This window comes from Lissotriton helveticus, chromosome 8, assembly GCF_964261635.1.
Source record: "Lissotriton helveticus chromosome 8, aLisHel1.1, whole genome shotgun sequence".
Lineage (NCBI taxonomy): Eukaryota > Metazoa > Chordata > Amphibia > Caudata > Salamandridae > Lissotriton > Lissotriton helveticus.
In genome coordinates, this window is record NC_136069.1 from 797769555 (window position 1) to 797793229 (window position 23675).

A 23675-nucleotide genomic window follows, 5' to 3' on the forward strand; every position below is an offset into this window, starting at 1 on the left:
GGCACAGCAGCAGGCATCGGGCCAGCGTCGCAAGTCGGAGCAGCCCTCACGACTATGGCAGGCTTACGATGTCGTTCGCTGGCGTCGATGTGACAAGGCGGCCGGCGTCGGATCTACATTGCAAGTCGGAGCAGCGCTCACGACTTTGTTGCACATTACGGTGTTGCTTGCCGGCGTCGGAATTGCAGATTCCTTCTGTAGAACTAGAACAGCAGGTTCCAGATGCAGGCAAACAGAAGGGGGTGAAGTCTGGTATCCCTGAGACTTCGGTCAGGAGGCAAACTCAAATCGAGCCCTTGGAGTAATATTCTGCAAGATGCTGAAAGTTCACTAAAAGTTCCTTCTCCTTTCCTTGGCAATGTAGAGACCACTGCAGGCCAACCCAGCAAACAGCACACTGGCAGAGGAGCAGTGCAAACTCCTGCAGCTTCCTTAGTTCTTCTCCTTGGCAAAAGGTTCGTCTGGGCCCCAATATTTATACTAGCAAATCCTTTGTCCTCTGAAGGCAGAGGGTCCTGTGCCCAGTCCAAACCAGTTCTGTGCAATCCTGGAGCACTTTGTTGACAAGACTCCTTCTTTCCTTTGACAGTGTGGGCCAAGGACATCAGACGCACCACAGGAGGTGGAGCCAGCATTGTGGAGGGAAGGCACAGCCCTATTCAGGTCCCAAGTGCAACTCCTGCCACCCATCTACATGCAGATCTCTCTATTCTGCCTAGTGCTGACTCACCCTGTCTCCTGGAATCCCCCAGCCCTGTCTCTCAAACTCCAGACAAGGAATACACAACCTAGCAGAGGCAGGCTTGGATAGTTAGGCAAGAAAATACCTACTTTCTAAAAGTGGTATTTTCAAACACAGAATGTTAAAACTAACTTCACTAAAAGATGTATATTATCATTCTGAGCTCGAATTTTTACCTAGTTCCCTGAGTCTGTTAGGATTATAAGATGTAATAATCAAACTGCCCCTTCTGGCCTATGGGGGACAGTTGGCATTCCAATAGTGAAAAACGAAAATGGCTGTAATTCACTATTAGGACATGCCACACACACCAGGGCATGTCCTACCTTATCCTTACAATGCACCCTGCCCTTAGGCCTACCATAGGGGTATCTGATATGAAGAAAAGGGAAGGTTTAGGAACTGACAAGTGGGTGCACTTGCCAAATCAATATGGCAGTCACAGACTGCACACAGGCCCTGCAATGGCAGGCCTGAGACACACTTTACAAGCTGCTTCTGTGGGTGGCACAACCAGTGCTGCAAACCCACCAGCAGCATTAGATTTACAAGCCCTGGGCACACATGGTGCACTGTACTAGGGTCTGACAAGTAAATCAAATAACCCAATCATGGAGTCACTAATCAATACATCAATTTAACATAGGGAGCACTTGCACTGTGACACTGAATAGCAGCGGCACAGTGCCCAAAGCATCTAACCAGCAAAGCAGATAAAAAACAGAGGAGGTAGTGAGTAAAAAAGGGAGACTCACGCCAATGATACCAGGTCTAACACGTGTCCCCTCCAGCTGAAATGTGGGAAGAACTACCCTTCCCCTTGGGAGTTCTCTTCACTAAGGCGGAAAAATTTGAACAGACCATCAGCATTGGCGTGTTCTGTACCAGGGCGGTTTCCACCGTAAAGTCCATTCCCTGTAGGGAAATGGACCACCTCAACAACGTTTGGTTCTCACCCCTCATCTGCATCAACCATCTGAGGGGCCTGTAGTCTGTCTGAACCCGGAAGTGAGTCCCAAACAAGTATGGTCTCAACTTCTTCAGTGCCCAGACCACAGCAAATGCCTCACGCTCAATTGCACTCCACCTCTGTTCCCGTGGAAGTAACCTCCTACTGATGAAGGCACAAGTTGGTCTAGGCCATCCTCATTAATCTGTGAAAGAATAGCCCCCACACCATGCTCTGAAGCGTCCGTTTGAACAATGAATTCCTTTGAGAAGTTGGGCGCCTGTAGCACGGGTGCTGTGCACATGGCAGTCTTCAGGGCGTCAAAAGCCTTCTGACAGGCGTCAGTCCAGTTCACTTGCTTGGGCTGCTTCCTGGAAGTCAGCTCAGTCAAGGGTGCAACAATGTTGCCATATCCCTTGACAAACCTCCTGTAATACCCTGTGAGTCCTTAAAAGTCTCTCACCTGTGTCTGAGTCTTTGGGGGTTCCCATGCCAGGATGGTATCAATCTTGGGTTGGAGGGGCGTCACCTGGCCGCTCCCTACCTGGTGCCCCAAGTACACCACGGAACCCTGCCCGATCTGGCACTTACTCGCCTTGATCGTGAGGCCTGACTTTCGCAGTGTCATCAACACTTCCCAAAGGTGGCGCAGAAAACTGCAATGTCATCCAGGTAGGCGGCACTGAAATCCTCCAGTCCAGCCAACACCTGGTTGACCAACAGGTAAGGTGGCAGGGGCATTCTTCACCCAAAAAGCATAACCTGGAATTGGTAGTGCCCATCTGGTGTGGAGAATGCGGACCTCTCTTTGGCCCCATCAGTTAAGGCGATCTGCCAGTACCCAGACGTCAAATCAAACGTGCTGAGGTACCGTGCAGCCCCTAACAGATCAATGAGCTCATCAGCTCTGGAGATGAGGTGCGCGTCAGTCCTGGTGACCGCGTTGTGACAACGCATACCATTAACCCGCAAGTCGTTACAACAACTTGCGGGGGTGGAGAAGGTGTTGGATTTAAAATCCAACACCTTCCTTACAGTCCGCACAGACTGGAGTTGGAATAATACATTTTACTATTCCATCATCCAGCGCCTCCCCTCCGCAAGTCGTTGTAACGACTTGCGGGGTAATGGGTATGCGTTGTCACAACGCAGTCGTTGTTACAACTGCGTTGTGACAGCATGCGGGGTAATGGTATGCGGGAAAAAGAGGCATATTCATAACAAATATCATCAAGTAGTTAAGGGTTATCAATATTTAGTAGTAATAATGATCAATAACACATCATGGTTCGCTCAGGTAAAATGTCAACTGGCAAAAGTAGTTCCTGCTCAGTATGATCTGTTTCAGTTATTTTAAGGCCTAAGCAAAAGGGCTGTAGAATCTAATTTCAAAGTTTATGCTGCTAAATTTCTCCCCTTCCCACTTAAGCTCTATCTCAGAATTGAAAAAAATGAATATCATCTTCTGAAGCTATTTTTGTGCTTGAAAAGAAACTTTAGCAGTAGAGGCCATATACATCGAATTAGGTTTCCCGAGAATACAGTATAGAGGTACGCCCAGTTAATAACTTATTTTTATTATCTGAGTCAGATGCCTGGGGTTGTTTTAAAAGGGTGAAAATAGAAAGAATTATGTGAAGATGTTGAGCTATATTGTACCTTCTCATAACATCTGAATTTGTCTTCAGAATTACTCAGACTGACAAAGGTTGAGGCATTGAGCAAGTTAGTAAATGAACAAAGATACCATGTTTGAAGTCTGTTATTAAAGAAACAAGAGGGGAGAATGATTTTAGCATGTTTCTTATAGCAAATGCGTGGTTTATAGTTGTCAATTTGCTTGAGTCTAGTTTTATATACAAGAAAAAATTGACCCTGAAGTAAAGTATACTTCAGTATTAAAAAATGGGTTTTCCACTCGGAGATATTTGGTTAAAAGTTGATGACGGCTGTCAAACAGGTGGATTGTTCTTTTTGCCATAGTGCAATACAAGATTTAAAGAATGCACTTTGCTTCTGTCCAAGGTTGTTGAATCTTCAGACAAAATTATTGACTCCAATTTTGTATCCTGAAATATTTGTTGAGTTTTCGGCACATTCAAACAGTTTTGTTGACTCTGTAAATGTTTGTTGTCTCATATTTAAAAAATTGAAAATCCGGTTTGTATTTATTTTAATTGTTAGAGTGTATTTATTACTGCTTGCTGAGGAACATTTCTATGGAAAGTTTACCAAATAAATAAAATTTTAGTTAAATGATTTTAATTTGGTGAGGATGGTCAAACTGGTAGGGAATTACAATGTAGTGTAGATGGGAGTATATGGAGTAACTGGGTAATTCAGAGAATGCTGTTGAGTAGCAGGAGTAACGGGGTGGCAACTTTGGAATGAAGTAGGGCGTATGTGACATCTTGGCAAGGCTACTGAGATTTCATTAAGAAGAAAGCCATGGAAAGGAGGCTTGCTTTGTAGTGTTACTGACTGTGTACAGATGTGGTCAGTGCTTAGTGTTTGGGGTGACTAGTACAGGCTATGTGTAGCCAGATAGCTTAAGTATGAGAAATTCTAAGGACTAAAAATAGCCCAACGCGAGCATTCAGCCACCTATCATTTTGTTGTATCCCTTCTTGCCTGTCCTCCACTATTCTCTACTGCAAACGAGCTTAAGGTTTTAGTGGGTTCACAAATAGATACATGATTCATTTATCTATTGGCTTTTAAACTGAAATAAATATGCATAGTCTCAGAAGAAATGTTTTATGCATTTGTAAAAGGAAAATGTATATGTAAAATTTTCAATTATAACATTTTCTGAATTTACAAAATATTGTATACTAGATGGAAAAAATAATAGTCCACCTACCATGTATGCCAATAAAAAAATATATCTTGAGGATGCCGTTAATAATCTCTGAAATCAACTGATTTTTTGTTTTCTAATGTCCACATTTATAGTACATTTTCAGGTTGAGAATGCAAATGGAATGCATGCACAACGTGGGAGAAAGGGAAACGGTTTCTTCACTGGATAAGATATTTTCCAGCAGAGAAACAAATTAAAAGTAAATCATACGCATGCACATTTACAGTTGCAAAACCAGCATTAATAGCTTCAAGGCTTGTGAGTGCTCCTGAAAATCTCCTACCCGCTTTGGAGTCCTGAGCTCGGCTTACCGAAGGATTGTTTGTGAGGTCTACCCATGTTTTAAGATTGCAATAAATGTGAGGAGCAATTCTATGGGGTAAACTCCGACTTTTAACGCTGGCCTTATGTAAATCGAATTAATTACGAGTATAATTCATTGTTTGAATATCAGCATGTCATCTTAAATGAGATGTGTCTGGTCAAGGAAGTGGAAAGTTTGAGGACACTGAAAGAAAAAGCTAATGCAAAATATGTAGTTTCCGAGGTTTTTTTCCCTCACTGAAATTCTGTCAAAATTACAGCTGTTGAGTTGATTCAAATCAAAGTCGCAGTAACTATTAAACCAGTCTATCTCTCTCTATTTTTTCCCAAGCTTTTAACGTCTAGTCCTTCCATGTGCATCATCGCTGTGAGTGGCCTGGTGAGTGTTTTTAATTTACAAATTTTGTATTTTTAATTAATTGAAAAGATCACTGTATTTGTAGTAGTTATTTTATGCTATAATGGACTTCATTCACTTCGTTGACCTATATCATTGGTGAAATTGTAATACAATGTAAAAACTGCACACATTGATAGAGGAAAAATAGTGTTTGTGCTCAAGTTATGTTTTTGGTTATATGTATGATTGGTCTGTGAGTTTAAGGGGGTGTGAGGAGTGGTACTGATGTAATCTTTAAGACGAGCCAGGGTTATTTTCACATTTTGCTTTCCAGCCGAAAAGCCAAAAGCACACGCTTGCCATTTGCTGGACGTTTTTTTGTTCGAGTATTTTTATTAAAAATGTCAGCAGATTCAAATGGAGATTAAACATAACAATCAAAACTTACACTTTCTGCAAAATTGTTATTACATCTTCTGCATTATTGTACGTTGAGCTGTCAACCATCGAGGATGATCTGTGACATTCATAACAATAATGTGACAATGAAGTCTTTTTGACACAATGTCTTTGTTGATAGAGTTGAGTACGTGACTAGTAACGAGGAGCCTCTCTCTTGTATCACTATTAAAAGTTTTGATTAACTTGTCATAGGCTATAACATAATTTTTTTTTTAAACAGCTGATGCTATGTAGTTGTAGAGCAACGCCTTTAGGACCTGTCAGCTTTTCCAGTGGTCGTTAGTCATGCTGAACAGCATGGCTAAGGAAAAAAGAGATGTAAAACAAAAAGCCACTATGATGCGGTAGTTGTATTTTCTTTCTTTTGTAGGGACACACAACATACAAGTGCACGCACACAAAATAAGGCAAGAATTTTTTTAATGCAGCACACTGGGGGCGAGCAATATGGAGGATCGGCTTTTGGGGGAAAGCAACATGTTTGAATTGGGTAAGAAATATGGCAGGGTGGGGAAGCAACACGCCGGGGTGGGGTGGAAGGAACATGGCGAGGATGGGAAGCAACACTGAGGGAAGTCGGGAGGAGAAGCAACAGTCAAGAGAAAGAGGGCGCAGGTGGTGGGAAGCAACACAAAGGGCAGGGGTGGGAAGAGAAGCAGCGGTCAAAGAGCGCAATATAGAGCAGTTGGGGAGAAAAACAGACAGGCGAGCAAGCAACGGGGAGGACAGCAGTGGGGAGAAGAAGCAACTGGTGAGATAGTAGGATGGGGAAAGCAACACAAAGGATAGTCATTTTGGATTTGTACCAGGGACCCAGGACTGAATTTGTGCTGGAGTGTAATACAGTCTGAATATAGGAAAGCATCAAATTCTTTGTTAATTTTAATAGTGGGTTCAACTCTGAACTGTCTCACTCCCTTGGCTTAAGTTTTCATCTGCCAGGGGCCGTATTACACATTATCATTGTTTGCGCCTAGCACACCTTTCAAGAGGTGCGCTGGGCACAAACAATGATAATGAGCCCCATTATGGTGTATGAGCTGCCTCCAGGGAAGCCACGACCTCACGCTGCCCTGGGGGCAGCGCATTCATGTGAAAACACGGAGCAGCCGCCTGCACTTTCAAAGGGAATTAGAGATCCCCTTGCAGGCGGGTGCACTCAGTGACTGCACCCGCCTGTAAGGGGATGTCTGGGGGGGTCCATGGGACCCCCTTAGCTCTCTGAGAGGGCTGCTGTCGGGAGGCGCACTGATAGTGCACCACCTTTTAAATGGCTCACTGTCAGTGCGCCTCCTGAGAGCGTCTTTGACTCTGCGCCTGAGTCTGTGATATGGTGCGGGCGCAGAGTCAAATGAATTTCCTCATTTGCATAGGGCACGCCCCTATGCAAATGAGGGGACGCCCTCTGCAGGTAGTGCTAGCGCTTTCAGTGCACCAGCGCTATTGGTATTATAGAAGGGGATGCACAAGCCTCTGTGCTGCCGTCTATAATAACAAAGTGCCCCGGGGCGCGCAAAGCGGGCCCAAACGCCCCTTGCGCCTCCTGGGCACCTTCTGTAATAAGGCCCCAGTTCTATTTCGACTTTGGACTATTTTCCATAACTTCTTTCACAGGTTCTTACTCATCAATGAAATTCTATCATACTTATCTTTATTTATTTTTTTAACAAATTTTATTTGTCAACTTACGCATATTTTGCAGGGCTCTGTACCCCAGAGACTACTGCACAATCAGATCATAAGAAAAATGACTTTGATATTTTAATTTAAACCACAGGAGATAGATTAATAATGCAAGTGAAAACCAACTCCCCCCTGCCCCCAACGCTCCCCCCGATCGCACTATGCAACCACAGCCTAACCGGAGCAGTTGGATACAGCAAAGGGTCTGCCCAGCAGAACATCCCATCGCACGATACTCCCCGTTCCCCAACATTAAAGTCAGAGGGTGATCCCCTGCCACTACGGCCGATTCCAACAGCAGTCCACAATAGTCCACCCACCATTTCCAGATCTTTAGATGTTTGTGGGGGCACCCCCTGGCAATGAGGATGGGCTTCTCCAGGCCCATACAAAAGTCCAGCCCATTCTTCCAGCCAGCTACTGAAGGGGCCCTCGGTGCTTTCCACACCCTAGCTATATCCCTTTTCGCCAGGGTGAGGCCCAACAGTATTAAATGTCATTTATAAATGTTGCCTCCTATCCCCTCCATGACATGCAGCATAGCAAGCTTCGGCGAGCAAGAAAGATCCCAACCTAGCACATCTGATACACAATTAAAGACCACCCTCCAGAAACGATCTAAGAAGAGACAGTGCCAGACCGTGTGTATAAGTGTACCCTCCTCCCGATTGCATCAAAGGCACACAGGGGAGGCAATTAGCCCCGCCTTCCACAAAGTACCCGTGTAAAGTAGACCCTATGCAGATAATTAAATTGCATGAGGCGAAGTCATATTGCTATTGCCGCCCCCGTGGAGCAGCTATGGCCTCCGTCCAATCCTCTTCATCTAATGGACCCATGTCGTCCTCCCAATCCTCCCGGGGTTTCTGTAGTGTGGGGGAGCAATGGGTAACTAAGGATTGATAGATCTTGGAGATTTTGCATTCTTGTAGGTCTCCCATAAAAACTTTTGCCTCCAGTGGGCTGAACTCTGGCAGAGATTCCAAACCCTCCAGGCTAGGGTACAAGCATGTCGAAATTGAAGATAATGATAGAATTGGGCCTGCGGCATGTGGAATTCCTTCTGGAGGTCCTGGAAGGATTTGAGTGCTTGTCTCTTCATAACATCCCCCAAGACTGAAATGCCTATGTTATCCTACCCCTTAAAGCCCTGCAGGGCCGCCAAATGCGGCAGACACCCGTTGTTCCAGAGGGGAGTTTCCCGAGTCAGTGTATTCCACCACCCCATCCTTCGCAGCGCCTGCCTCCAGATCTGAAACACCACCCTTGTCACCGGCCGCAGCGAGCTCCGCAGTGGTGCTGAATATAGGATCGTATGCAGCAAGCAATCTCCCATGAGTCGTCGCTCAACCGTGTATGCCAGATCTTCCCTATTGCGATACCACCATTCATTTAAGACTAGCAGGTGTGAGGCCTGATAGTATGAGTATACGTCAGAGAATGCTAGTCCCCCACAATATGTGGACAAAAAACACGTTCGCAGGGCCACACGCACCTTGCCCCCTTCCAGTAAGAACTGCCCGAGAGCCGCATTTACCTGTCTGAACCATCGGGTAGAATCTGGTAGGGGTGATTCTGCAGTTGGTATAAGAGCCAGGGAAGTGCCACCATCTTAAATATAGCCGATCTGCCATATATAGACAGGGGCATACGGGACCAGGACTTAAGATCGTCACGCACTCGTTCCCACACCGGGACCAGGTTATGCTCCCAGGAAACAGTGGGCACGTCCAGCATGAACACCCCAAGATATTTCAGTCCCCCTGTTGTCACCCGAACCGATGAGACCCACAAACCCACGCCTGTCCGATCTCCAAGCATCAACAACGTGGACTTACGGGGATGCAAGTACAGTCCAGAGGTCTCCTCAAAAATCTACATGATGCGCAGTAAACCTGGCCCCGTCCTGTCTACATTAGTAAGAAAGAAAAGGACATCATCAGCATATAATGCAATCTTGTCTGCTAGTCCCTGCACCCATTCGAAACCCCGTACATGTGCGTCTATTCGTACTCATGCAGCCAGGGGCTCCATAGCCAGGGTAAATAAATAAGGGGAAAGGGGGCAGCCCTGCCTTGGGCCACGCCCGATGGTAAACGTGGAAGAGGTCGCACTAGCTACCCGCACCAACACAATTAGGTTGGTGTATAGTAGGGTTAAATAGGAAAGGAATCACGGTCCAGGGTTAAGCCTCTGTAATAATACATATAAATACAGCCAGCTAAGGGAATCAAATGCCTTATCCATGTCTGCCAATATTAGCGCCGCCGGTTCACCCAGCTGCCCTATGGCTGCCACTGCCACGTGCGCCCGCCTGATGTTATGTCTGGTCGCCCTCTGTGGCATAAATCCAGCCTGGTCAGGGTAGACCAGGGCAGTAATGTGAGGTAGAAGGCGATTCGCTAGGGCCTTAGCCAGAATTTTAGCTTCCACGTTCAAGAGAGAAATGGGGCGATACGATGCGTGCTGGTCTGGAGGTCTGCCTGTCTTGTGAAAAACAACCACCTCCGCATGTCTGGAGGAAGAGAGCCCTGTTCTCGCACCTCCTCTACTACCAATCGATATTGAGGACCCAACTGCAGGAAGAAGCGTTTAAAAAATTAACTGGGAAACCCATTGGGCCCCGGAGCCTTCCCGGAGTTAAGCTCTCCCAACACGATGCCCAGCTCCTCGTCCATCGGGGGCTGCTCCAATTGTTCCCTTGCCTCGTCCGACCGAGCCTTGGGCGGAAGATCAGCGAGGAACTTATCTATTGTGGCGGTCGGTGGGCATTCCCTAGGGGCATACGGATCTGTATAGTATGTGGCAAAACTCTCCGCCAGGGATAGTGGTTCTGTGAGTGGTTCGCCTACCGAGCTCAATATGCCGGGAGGGCCTGAGAGTGAAATATTCCTTGGCAGGGTCGATGTAGCATCTTGCGGGATTTATCTCCCCAGTGATATACCCTGCATACTTGTGTTTATTTGACACCAATCAGTTCCTCAAATGTCAGTACTTAAAGAAAATGCCTCTAGAAGGCAGGTGAAACTGTTTCAGTATATGAGAAAAGGTTATGCAGTCAGCCCCCTTCATCAGGTCTCCCTGCTTATTAAATCTTCAATTGGACAATAGCATGCCTCCACCCCACAATTTTCAGATGATATCAGTATTATACCAAAAGGATGTAAATTCATAGAGTTTGGTGATTTTTAGGAATATGGCACTTTTCCAAAGGATTCATTTGTGACTTTGAATAATTTTGCAATGTGCTTTAAAAAGTATTTTAAATGGCCAAATTAAAAAAGATATCCATTCATTCTGTCTCGTCCTATCATAGCTTCTGTGTACTGTTATCCATTTAATGTTCCTGGTTTGATGCCAGTAATCTTTTAAGGTATGATACATAATACTTTTCAGTGTCTGCTGTAGGAAGGCGGTGGGTGCATCCCACATGCACTGCGGCTTAGTGCCAGAGTCCCTCCCCCTTCCTCTTTCTAACCTGTACTCCAGTTGCAGGTGAGGGCGCGGAACGTAGAGCTGGGAGCCTCAGTGGTAGCACGGCCGTTTCCTCCTCAGCGAGATCCTTGCTACGGCTGGAACTGCGGGCGAAGGCTGTTAGCCCCGTGAGTTTCTCTGCGACCTGTCCTTCAAGCCTGTAGGTGTATTGCGTGCTCTAGTTCCGGGTGAGGACGCGGAACGCAGGGTAAGGAGCCTCAGCAGCAGCACGGCCGACTCCCCTGCCGAGATCCTGGTGACGGCTGGTACCGCGGGCTGAGGCTAATAGATAAAGCAAGAGTGCAGGAATAGAGAGGCTGCACAGGCAGCTTTGGGATTTATTTTTCGGCTACACAAGGCACTCTACTCTTTTCAGCCCTCCTTGTTGTGATTGAAAGAAAGGCATAGGAGGGCATAATCATTCCTTTATGCGCATGGCTGACTGGTAGTTTCCCTACGAAAAAATAACTATCTCCAAGAAAAGGAACTTTCCTGCTGCTACACACTACTGAAAAATCTAAGAAATGGCTCAAGTAGAGCATCGTTCTGACTAGGGGCGCTTGTTCAGTTTCAGGGAAGCATCAGATCGCCAGGTTTCCAGCTGGGACGGTCAGTGCTTTCTCTTTATACTTGGCATTTTGAGGGGCACCAGGTTTTCTCCCAGTTTGGGCTCGCTGGTAGGGTCCTAGAAGTTATTGCGAACAGTATGCGGAACTACACTAAGGCTGTAGAAGCCTCCGCTAACCCCGATGCTGCAGCTTTGGCACAAAGAGCAACAAAATGCGGAGGTCAGGTAGCAGCTAGGGCCAATCTTACCTCCCTCCTACGTGCGGAGCTGATGATGGCAACAAATACAGGCCCGGGTACTGGAAACCTTGAGGATACTGCCCCGCTGGGGAGCAGATGGGGGCATAGTTTGACTTCCCCGGACATTGACGAGTATTCAGATTCGGAGCCTTCAGGCTCACTTCTCCAGCAGGATCCTAAGAATCTTTAGGACGTAGGGGTGTCTACTTCTAAAAGGCAACTGTGGGTGACCTAATTGAGCCAACTGTGCATTATGAATCAGATCTCGAACAGCCAATGGCCATTGTTAAGGAGAATCTTTTGTTTCAGAACCCAAAGTCTATTGGCACGGCAGATCTGCACGAACACTCCCAGACAACGCACTTGTCATCTCCTCTCATGCTACCTATGTTGGCCTTAAAAAGACAACAAGAACCCCTGCAATTATCTCCACGGGGTTCCCAGATGGCTGCATCCAGTTTCTTGCAGTTGAAGGTCTGGAAGATCGATCAGCTGGGGCGGAGGGAGGTCCTTTGGGGGCTGGGATTCAGGAGGACACTCAACAGGCAGCTCTACAAAGTGCTGAAACCCCTACTCTGCAATTGGAAGTGAAAAACTAGCTCAATATAATCCTTGAGGAGATCAGGTATTTGAAGATTTCTCCAGTACTAGAAACTGAAGCCCTGCATGCAAGACTCATCAAAATTGAGGAATCAATAGCATAGCTCCCAGTGAGGCTAAAGGAGGCCGAATTCAGGATCTCGAAGTTAGAGGATCAGCTTATCACGACCCCGAAAGAAATTTGCCAATTTTATAAGCAGCAGTCCCTGCTTGAAAATATGATCAAAGACCTCTAAAACGATTCACGTCACTCAAACCTGCATATAGTGGGAGTCACAGAAGGCTGCCAGAGCCAACAAATGCTTCCACGGATAGATTCTTTTTATTAAGTCCCATGTGTTGACAGGGTTTTCCGGAGATTTAACTTTAACTAGAGCTCATCGAGTCCCAGCCAAACGTTCTGCCACTTCAAAATTCCCACGTACAATTCTTGTAAATTTTGGGGATTATCAGGTTAAAGAGCAGGTACTATCAAAGGCAATACAGCAGAGACAGTTCTCCTCACCCGAAGTACCCCTGTGTCGAATCTTCTCTGATCAATCTGTCGTCGCTGCTAGACGTCAAAAGGAGTTTGTCAAAATGCTTCATCTATATAAAGCGCAAGAGGTACAGGCCAGCATTGTACAACAATCTAAGCTGAAGGTTCTCTTAAAAGTAAAATTCCATCTGTTTCCGAAGCCCAGGAGCACTTGCAACAGATTTCTAAAGTGACTTAATAGCGATTGCTCTGTATTCTTTCTCTTTGTTATCAATCAAATCTGACTCAGGCTGTACGATTCATGATGAATGGAATACATTTTGTCCCTTTTTTTTTCTAGAGCACAGATGTGGCGGGTGAGGGTGCAAGGATGCAATGTCATGGCACCAATCTTAGCTTGTGTCACACAGAGAGGGGTATGTTGTGCTCTTTCCCTCCCCTTGGGGGTGTCCTTTGGTGGGTCATTTTCACTAGGGTCTTCAAGGTAGGGCAACTTGGGAGGGGAGGTGGGCACTTTTGCAAATAGAAAGAAGAGCAGAGTTACCTAGAACAAAAATTTGATAATGTGATCTTAAATGGTAGGTGCCAGGTGCAAAGAGAGATTCTAAAAAGCATTTAATAATGTAATTTTCTGAGAAACGAAAGGTTAAGATTCTTTCGTGTAATGTTAATGGGCTAATTAACAAAAGTAAATATAGCAGTTTGTTGAGGTGGTTATCCTCTTTTTCACCAGAGGTTATCTTTTTACAATAGATCCATCTAAAGAGCAATAACCCAAAGCTGTCATTTCCTTGTAGGTACTCCCATGCGTTCTTTGCTTCAGCACAGGCGGCGGTAAGGGGTGTCGCAATATTACTAGGCAATAGTATTGATTGGAAGGTCCGGGAGGTGACCAGGGATCCATCCACATGGCAGTAGCAATCAATGGATGGAGTCTAAATTTTATTAATTATTATGGCCCCATAAGTGATGACATTGACTCTCTCACCACGCTTTACGAAATGACCCGGGGGGCAGTAGGTCCTTTGATTTTTGGAGGGGGTTTTAATTTTATTCAAGATCTCGGCAAGGATACATCCAATGGGAATAAAATAATAACAGATGCTTTGAAGTCGAGCTATCAGTTGCTAAACCCTTGGAGAGAGGACCACCCAAATGTCAAACAATATACATGTTTTTCGCAGAGGTTTAGAACTGCCTCACGTATAGATTTCTGTTTAGTTTCAAAATCATTGAGCAGAGGGCAGTCGGATATTCGGGCCAATGCTTTTTCAGACCATTCATTGGTCTCTGTAGTAATGAATGTAGGTTTAAATAAAAGAGATAGACCCATATGGCAGCAAGGCAGATCATGCTTACAAATCTTCAATGGGTTATGGAAATGAAGCAGTTTACCCCTAGTTTTTCGCCATTTATAGTGCAACGGCCTCTTTGTTCACCATTTAGGAGGCTTTTAAGGCAACATTAAGAGGTAGAATTATTGCTTTTAAGGCAAAACAGAATAAGGAACGCTCCCAGTGGGTAGCAAGCTTGCAGGCAGCACTAGATAGTGCGACTAATGTATGGAAGCGGAACTCCGAAATAGAGTCTGTGGCAGGGCTTATTATATTCTGGAAGAGATTAATAAATCCAACACCTATCAAGAAAAAATATACAAAGAAAACCAGCATATTGGACATTTTTGGGCCTGGTCAACTAGAAGCAAAGGTTAAAAGGCTACGATAAAATATTTAGAGAACCCAATTACAGGGCAGCTGGCAACAGACCAGGATGAGGTCGCTAAAATGTTTGATTAGCACTATTGTGACATTTATCATACACAATACACTGTGCCAAAGATTAGTATTGAACAATATTATGCTACCATCTGACTCCCTAGTCTATCTAATTCCCTCTTTCAGTCATTGCTGAAGCATTTTTTCCCTCACTGAAATTCAGAGGTGCTCAAAAGAATGCCAAATGCCAAGGCATGTGGTAACAATGGGCTAGCTACAGAATTTTTAAGACCTTTTCTAAGGCACTCGTGCCATTTTTAGTGAATCTTTTTAACTATATTAAAGAAGGGGAAGATATCCCCTCAACCTTCCAAGAATCAACAATGGTTTAATTTTTAATGAAGGATAAGAATCCGAAATTGCTCCAGTCATATAGACCGATCAGTCTAATCAATACAGACTCTAAACTATTGGTCAGAATTTGTTTAACCCGTATAATGCCAGCGGCACAACTGTTAATCCATGAAGATCAGAGTGGCTTTGTGGCGGGCTTAATATCAGCAAATACCCAGTTTTTAAGTCAGACAATAGTTTATTTTTCTGCGAATAACACAAAAGCCTTTACTAGGATGATTAAGGCCAAAATGGCATTAGATCTGGTGAACTGGGATGCCTTGTTTTATAGTCTCCAAAAATTTAGTTTTCCTTCCAGGTTTATTGGAATGCTTTCACATTTATACAGTGGGGTGCAGGCTAAGGTGAATGTCAGTTCGAAGATGGCTGGCTCTTTAACGATCAAAAAGGGTATGCAGAGGATGTCCCCTTTCCCCAATCTTATTTACATTTTTTATTGAACACCTTGCGGAACACCTCCGCAAACGCAAAATAAGGGCTCCCATAGAAGGGATGGCTAGGCTTAAACTATTCGCAGATGATATGTTATTTCTCCAGCCTGATCAGGTCAACATCAGCCGAGTTATGCAGACAATAACCGACTTTACTCAAATATAGGAGGGTATAAAATAAATCCTAGTAAAACAGAACTATTGCTCTTTAATGTATCAGCTGCCGACCTTCCAATCTCATTGCAGCCTCAAGCAAGAATAAAGTCCCCAATATCTGGGGATATCAGTAACAAATGATTTCTCTAGCTTGTTCTATCTTAATTATGAAAAAATGTTGCAAAAGATAAAGGGAATGCTCGATAAGTGGTCACTGCTCTCATTGACAATAATAGGGTGCAACGGCATGATTAAAATGTTGGTGTTACCGCTGATGGTTTTCCTTTTTTCCAATAAAAATCCTGAACAGTTTTTTCAGGAATTAGACACAGTATTAAGAAGCTTTATCTAGAATAACAAATCATCTAGAGTGAAGATGGGGGTTTTACAACTCCAGAAGTCACTAGGAGGACTGACGTTGCCTAATATGCTAAGTTATTATCCCGCTGCTTTGATGGATATTCTCTCTAGGGATATAAAATGGGTGCAGAGCATTAGATATTTTTTTTTATCAAAAAGATCATTTGGGAAACAGAAATCAGCCTACCTATTTTTTGTCAAAGATATGTTTATTGATTTATTTTTTAAAACCACAGAGAAAAAATTTGACAATCCCGCACATCATCCCACGCAGGGGGTAGCATTGAGAGTCGCCCATATACATACTGTTACGTTGGCCATAGCGCCCCTTAATCAGACCCGCAATATACAGAATAACACTTCATTAGGTATAATGTCTGATATAGATGGGAGCTCCAGGCGGCCTGTGAGGGAAGAGGAATATCAACGACAGTTAGAGCAGAGGCCTCCACAGCAGTCCGGCTAAGACCTACGTGCCCCAGGTAGAAACTAACAGCCTCCACCTTACGCTAGGTCGAACGGCGGGCTTCCATTGCAAGTTCCCTGGTAGGCCTTGTCATGGAAGAAGCGAAATGAGGGATGCACATTAACAACATCAAAACCCAAACCCTCCCCCCTTGCTCCCCCTCAACCCTCCCCCCTCCCCAGTGGTGGTATCTACTTCAGAGGACACGAATCAAGGTACGTGATGATGGGAGTTCAAAGTAGAAATAGGTGAAGGGATCTAATGCTGGCAGGACATACTGCGGACGGCAGACCCTTGGAGAGAAACGTGACCAGTGGGCCCCAACGGAATTCAAAGTTCTTAAAATCATCCAAGAAAATGTCAGCCATCCTCTCCAAACTCAATAGCTTCCAAAGGCGCGAATGCCAGAGGGAGATAGCAGGTGCCGCCCTCCGTTTCCACGCCGCAGCGAGGGTGGGCTTGGCCGCCCCGATGCTGAGCCACATAATCTTCTTGTCCGCCCTAGTCTGATATTCGAGACTAGGATCACGGAGACCCAGTAGGGCAGTGGCCATCAAGGTAGGAATGGGGTATCCCAGCATCTCCTTAATTTGGGCAAGAATTTCCTCCCAGAATGGGCGAATGATCGGGCAGTCCCACCAGATATCCCGAAAGTCTCCTAGCAGCCCGCACCCCTTCCAGCATCTATCGGAAGTGGTAGGGAATATCAGTCGCAGTTTGGCCGGGTGAAGATACCAATTCATCATGGTTTTCATGTGTGCCTCCCTAAGTTCCACGAAGTGGTTAAACTTAGCTATGTCTTACCATAAGTGTGACCACTCCGCATCAGAAACGTCCCGTTGAAGGACCCCCTCCCACATGGACATGTATCGAGGTCTAGGTGAAAGCGCAGTGAAAAGCAGGAACCCATATATGAAGGTGATAGCGCCCTTCATGGAGTGGGTTTTGGTCAGAAAGGCTTCAAACTTCATGAGGGGGCGTGTGGCTGCATCTCTCACTGGAGGAGACAGTGCCCAGTGGAGTAATTGAGCGTGGTGGTAGCGTTCCGTCACCTGAACCACATAGTCCCTCTTACAGTTGTCGAAGGTGAGTGGGTCAAAGTTATGAAATAGGTGCGTTAGTGCCAGACATCCCCCTTCCTTCCAAGCGTCAAAGGGGTCCTCAGACAACGCTGGGGGAAAAGCGGGATTAAAGTGTAGGGGCGTAAAGGGGAAGGGAAATGTAGTCCACCTATCATCCCTGGAGACGGAGTCCCAAACCTTCAAAGTGGTGCCAGTGGGGGTACTGATGTAAGCATTTTTGGGCTTGTCACTCTTGGGCTTCCACACTAGGTCCCAGATCGTCCTCCCCGCCATGCTCCGATCCATGTGCAGCCAGTGTTTTTCTGACTCTTGTTGCGACCATTCTACTAGCACTCGAAGTTGCGCCGCTTTATAGTACAAATGTATGTCAGGTAGCCCCACCCCCGTCTTTCTTCGGTCTGCGCAGGATGGCGAAGGAGATGCGTGCTCGACCCCCCTGCCAGATAAAGCGTAGCATCATGGTTTTCATTCGACGGAAAAATTCCCCGTCGAGTTCAATGGGCAGGGCCTGGAATAAGTATAAAATCTTGGGGAGAAGGGACATTTTAACCGCATGAATGCTCCCCAGCCATGATATGAACATGGGCTTCCAGTGGTTCAAGTCGGCCTGGATCTTGGTTAATAATGGGGGGAAGTTGGCAGAGTAGAGTTTCCCCAGCGTGGGAGTCGGATGGATCCCCAGGTATAGAATAGAGGAACTGGCCCATGGAAGGGGCATCAGCGTCGTGAGACGGAGGACTTCAGATTGGGGGAGCGTGAGGTTAAGCACGTAGGACTTATCATAGTTGACCTTGAATCCCGCAACCGCTTCAAAGCGCCCCAGTTCCGCCTGCGCATGGGGGAGGGATTGGGCCGGGTCAGAGAGGGAGAGGAGTACATCGTCCGCGAAAAGAGTGATCTTATGCTTCTCACCAGTAAAGGGTAGGCCGTGGATGTCGGGGTTAGCCCTCACCGCCAGTGCCAATGGTTCTATGCTTAGGGCAAAGAGTAGAGGCGAAAGGGGACACCCCTGTCTAGTGCCCCGTGAGTGTTCGAAGAAGGAGGACGTATGCCCATTCACCGCCACTTTGGACCTGGGGAAGAGGTAATTCGCCCGGATCATTGTCAAAAATTTAGAGGAGAAGTCAAAGGCGGCTAGCGTCTGAAATAAAAAAAAACAATCCACCCTGTCAAACGCCTTCTCGGCGTCAAGCCCCACCAGGAACGCCGGCATTTTGAACCTATTGGCCTTTTCAATCAGGTGTATCACCCGTCTCGTGTTGTCGTGAGTCTGTCGTCCCTTGATGAACCCTGATTGGTTCGGATGTATGAGTGTCGGCATGAGGTCATTGAGCCGTTGGGCAATGATGGAGGAATAAAGTTTGGCGTCTAGATTTAGGAGTCAGGGGTCCTTAGAGCAACAAACCAATGAAGGAAAAAATAAATATAAACCAAATGGAAATATATTTAGGGGAATTGTCCAGCCGGACGATTTATTTCCCTGATACAAAAGTAATACTAAAACCAATAGAACACTGGGTGTGATAGAAGCGGGACACCGTCCGGTGTCCGACTAACACACTGAAAAGACATACAACATACACAGTAACAGGCAATAGCAAGACATCTGATTGGAGTAAGACATAAACCAGACAATCGAAAGTATACACATATGCAAGAAAAATTATATACACATTTGATGCATTTAGTGTAATGTGTCGACGACGTTTCGAACCATACTTAATAAAGGTTCATCCTCAGGACAGAGGGTAATTGCCTTAAAGTTACACATTTGCGAATATATCACAATAGTGTGGCACTCTGAAAGGAAAATTCCTTAAACTTGATAGTTTTGCTTAGAAGCAGAAGCCAAAATAGATTGTTAAAGAGTGCCCTCGGTACTAGGGTCCGAAAAAGATGGTCAAGGTACCCTGGTCTGGTAATACAGGAAGCAAGGCCTCAATGGGGGTTCTTGCTTGCACCGGGGATCAGCGCGGCGTCTCCATGCAATGCGGGACCCGCATTGCATGGAGACGCCGCGCTGATCTTTGACCTTGTACCTTGACCATCTTTTTCGGACCCTAGTACCGAGGGCACTCTTTAACGATCTATTTTGGCTTCTGCTTCTAAGCAAAACTATCAAGTTTAAGGAATTTTCCTTTCAGAGTGCCACACTATTGTGATATATTCGCAAATGTGTAACTTTAAGGCAATTACCCTCTGTCCTGAGGATGAACCTTTATTAAGTATGGTTCGAAACGTCGTCGACACATTACACTAAATGCATCAAATGTGTATATAATTTTTCTTGCATATGTGTATACTTTAGATTGTCTGGTTTATGTCTTACTCCAATCAGATGTCTTGCTATTGCCTGTTACTGTGTATGTTGTATGTCTTTTCAGTGTGTTAGTCGGACACCGGACGGTGTCCCGCTTCTATCACACCCAGTGTTCTATTGGTTTTAGTATTACTTTTGTATCAGGGAAATAAATCGTCCGGCTGGACAATTCCCCTAAATATATTTCCATTTGGTTTATATTTATTTTTTCCTTCATTGGTTTGTTGCTCTAAGGACCCCTGTTTCTTTACAATATAGTACCTACCCATGGTCCTTAGCTTATTGCGCCTTGGGTTCCCTTGTTCCTCTTAAATAGTCTAGATTTAGGAGGGCAATCGGCCTATAAGAGGCGCACTTACTGGGGTCTTTCCCGGGTTTGGGTATGATAGATATCAGGGCTTCAGCCATCGTACCTGACGTCTCGCCTTCAACCGCCATGCTGCTAAACAATCAGACTAAGTACGGGCTGAGTTCAGAGGCAAAGGTTTTATAGAAGATGGCCGTGTACCCATCCGCCCCCGGGGCCTTATGGGGTTTCAGGGCCTTAATGGCCGCCATCACGTCGGCTCTAGTGAAGGGACCAGAGAGCGTCTCATTCCACTCCGCTGACACCTGGGGCAACGGTAATGCCTGCTGATACCCTTTTTGCGCTGCATCATCAAGAGAATCCCCTGAGTAGAGAGTTCGGTAGAAGGAACCGAAAAGCTCGGCTTTAGAGTCGTCTTGGTGTGTCAGCACCCCCTGCGTGTCCTGAATCCCCCCAATGTATTCCTGTTCTCTCTTGTCCTGGAGCTGCCTGGCAAGATGCTTCCCCACCTTGTTGCCCTGGGAGTAGGACAGACGCCATAATTTTAGCAGAGTATATTCTGCCCTGTTATTGTAATGCGCCCGAAGCTTACCCCTAATTGCCGTGAACTGGCGCAATGCGCGCCTGGAGGAGTTCGCCTTGTGTGCTTCTTCCAAAGTGGAGAGTTCCTCCTCTAATTGCTCCCTTTCCCGACCTCGCTGTCTATTAAGCGTAGCATTTATGGCCATGCACTGCCCTCGAAGACAGGCTTTAAGGGCGTCCCAGGTGTTGAAGACCGAAGTGTCCCCCGTGTCATTAAGTGCAAAAAACTCCTTTATAGCTCCCCGCAAAGTATTACAGGAGGTTTTGTCCCGGACCAAGGATGCCGGGAATTACCACATTGGAGGCACACTGCGGGCATGCTATGATCGGACACGGATAATGGGAAAATCTTGACCTCTAGAAGGTCGCCCCGGAGAGACTGACTCAGGAAGAAGTGATCAAGTCGGGAGTAAGAGCGATGAACGTGTGAGAAAAAGGTGTAGTCTCTAGATTGGGGGTGCAGAGACTGCCATGCATCGAAGAGACCCATATCCAGGACCTACTGCTGCAAATCGGGGGAAAACTAGCCCATGTCGGATCTCTGTGAATGAGTACTTTCCAAATCCCTCTGCCAACCCAAATTAAAGTCCCCCATAAGAAGTAGTGGCCCCTCAGCAAAATCTATGACTTTTCCCAAGAGAGTGTGGAGGAAGCCATTCTGACCGGAGTTGGGTGCATAAAGTACGACAAAGGTGCATAGTCTACCCTGCAAGAGGCCCTTCACCATGACCCAGCGCCCCTCTTTATCACTTTGTACTCCCGTAGGCTGAAAGTGCAAGGCCGAGCGAAACATAAGGGCCACTCCCCTCTGTTTCGTGGAGGTAGAAGACCTATAAATAAGTGGGAATTGTTTGTGCTTAAGGCGTGAGTCTTCCGATTTGGTCAAGTGGGTCTCTTGAAGACCCCCGACATCCAGCTGATGGTCAATGATATATTTCCAAATCTTTTGACGCTTCTGGGGAGAGTTCAGCCCCTTAACATTCCACGCCCCTAAAGTTAGCGGCATCATCTAGTGTGTGAGGACCCCTCAACTAGCGCTGTACCATCAAGGATCGGACCCCTGCTACCACCACTACCCCCCCCACCACCATAAATACCCCAGGAAGCCTGTGCTCAACATCCTGAAACCGTTGTGTAGCCCCCACCCCCCACCCCCTTCCCACCCCTCCCCCTCAACACAAAACCCCCTGAAGAACATCAACCTCAACAGTGTGTCCAGAACCCCCATCAGGATTAAAGGAGGGGGTGAACGATAGGCGGTCGAACCGGCCTTAAGGGCAGGGGAACGTGGCGTCTGCCCCCTCAGACCCCGAATCCTGATGCAGGATAACCCCCCAAGGACTTGGAAACATTACCCATCTGGATCCTGCGGACAGTCTCCTCCGGCACCAGTTATCGGCCCGCAGGGGCCAAGCAAAAGTCTCAGACCTCAAGCGTACACTGGAGCTTCTGTCACCCGAGCCATGGAGCCACTGCCGCTCCTCGCTCTCGCAGGCTTACAGTTAGGTCAGGTCTCTTTGTCGCTGCCGGTCTGCCCACCTTCTGCCACTCCGAGGATTGGCACCGTTGACTGGTAGGGGAGTCACCTGCGTCTGACGGAGTAGTGGGGCGATCCAGGCCCAGGAGTTCCCGGGCAGCCTCAAGCGAGCGGACCTGGATCAGCTTGGTCTTCCATTTGAAAATAAGACGGAACGGGTGTCCCCATTAATAGGGAACTCCGTGGTCTTCAAAAAGTTAGTAATAGGCCAGAAGTCTCTCCGCTTAGCCAAGGTGGAGGCTGCAAGATCTTGATACAACACTGGCCGGTGATCTCGGAACTCAAAGGGGTATGATTGCGCGCCTTCCTCAAAAACCTTTCTTTGAGCTGAAAATCGTGGACACATACCAGAATGTCTGGAGGAGGGGCCTTGGGACCCCGCGGTAGGCCAACTCGATGCACCCTGTCCATTCGAATCTCTTGTAGATCATCCTTGCTCAAGATGTGCCAAAAGAGGGCCTCCACGTATTCCCGCAAGTCCGCCCCCTCGCCCTTCCACGGCACTGCTCTTATCCGTATATTGTTGCGGCGCGATCTGTTCTCTAAATCCTCAGTGTGCGCCTGTAAATCTAGATTCTGCTCGGTGAGGCGCAAGACATCTTGCTGGAGCCGGTGCACATCCTCTGCAGTCCCCCAGATCATGTTCCTCCAGTGTCGCAACTCAATCGCCCACTGCATCTACGTCTCGGCGCACCTCTTTCAGATCCGACGCCAGCTGGGAGCGCAAGTCCATGATGTCCTCCTTTATCGCCGCAAACAGTTCCATCATAAAAGCTTTAGTGGCCGGTGCTTCGCTGTCGTCCCGGCGCGGTGACTTGTCAGCAGCCGGCGAGGTCGCTTGTGGCGTGCTTTTCTGGGCGCCATCCTTCGGTAGCTTGTCTTTCTTAGGCCTAATCGCCGCCATCTTGTCTCCCACTGGTAGCAAGGAGGGCACGGCGTCCCCCGCTCGGTCCCCTCTGCCTGCGGCGCTGCCTCACCGAGCGCGCCCCAGATAGCGCTCAGTCAGTCACCCCTCGCATGCGGCAGACCGCCTCTCACCTTGCCAAGGGCGATGGAGCCTTCCAGGCCGCTCCGGTTAGCTGACAGGTGCAGAAAGGAGAGCAGTAGCCCCCACCAGCCGGGACCTAGGTTACCAGAGTCTTTCTATGGCCGCATTACTAGGCCTCACCAGCGCTGCTCCGGCTGTAACCGCCGATATGGTGCAGGATCTCCAAGGTCGGGTCTCACAAAAGTTGCCAGGCGCCTCGGAAGCCCCCCTGACGCCTCCCGGTGGTAGGCACTGCTGCGCAGAAGGCGAAGGGTGGCCACCAAGCCTCTGCAGCACCCGCCGGCCTCCGCCTGTCGCTCCACTGCAGGCCGCCTCCGAGATCTGCACGAAAGTGCTAGGGGCCCGAGACCCCCCCCACGGCCTTAAAGGAGCTGCTGGCCCCCAGCACAATTCCCCCGCAGGGCGCAGCGCTGTCCACCGAACTGCGGACCGCTGTGCAAGGCTCTCACTCGCTGCTCGTTGCTCGGCTCACCGTCACGGTTTCGCCTCCACTGGCTGCGGGGCTAAATGCCGCCTCTTCGTAGCGGAACTCCCT

The 23675-nt window shown here is 47.2% G+C and overlaps 1 protein-coding gene across 1 annotated transcript in view; it reads left to right on the forward strand.

Annotated features, from left to right (window-relative positions):
* Window positions 1-23675, forward strand: part of UBAC2 (UBA domain containing 2) — an 811088-nt gene that overhangs the window by 457006 nt on the left and 330407 nt on the right. The window contains exon 6 of the mRNA XM_078657616.1: window positions 5210-5257. Coding sequence (XP_078513742.1) covers window positions 5210-5257 — 48 coding nt within the window. The remainder of the gene's footprint in view (window positions 1-5209; window positions 5258-23675) is intronic.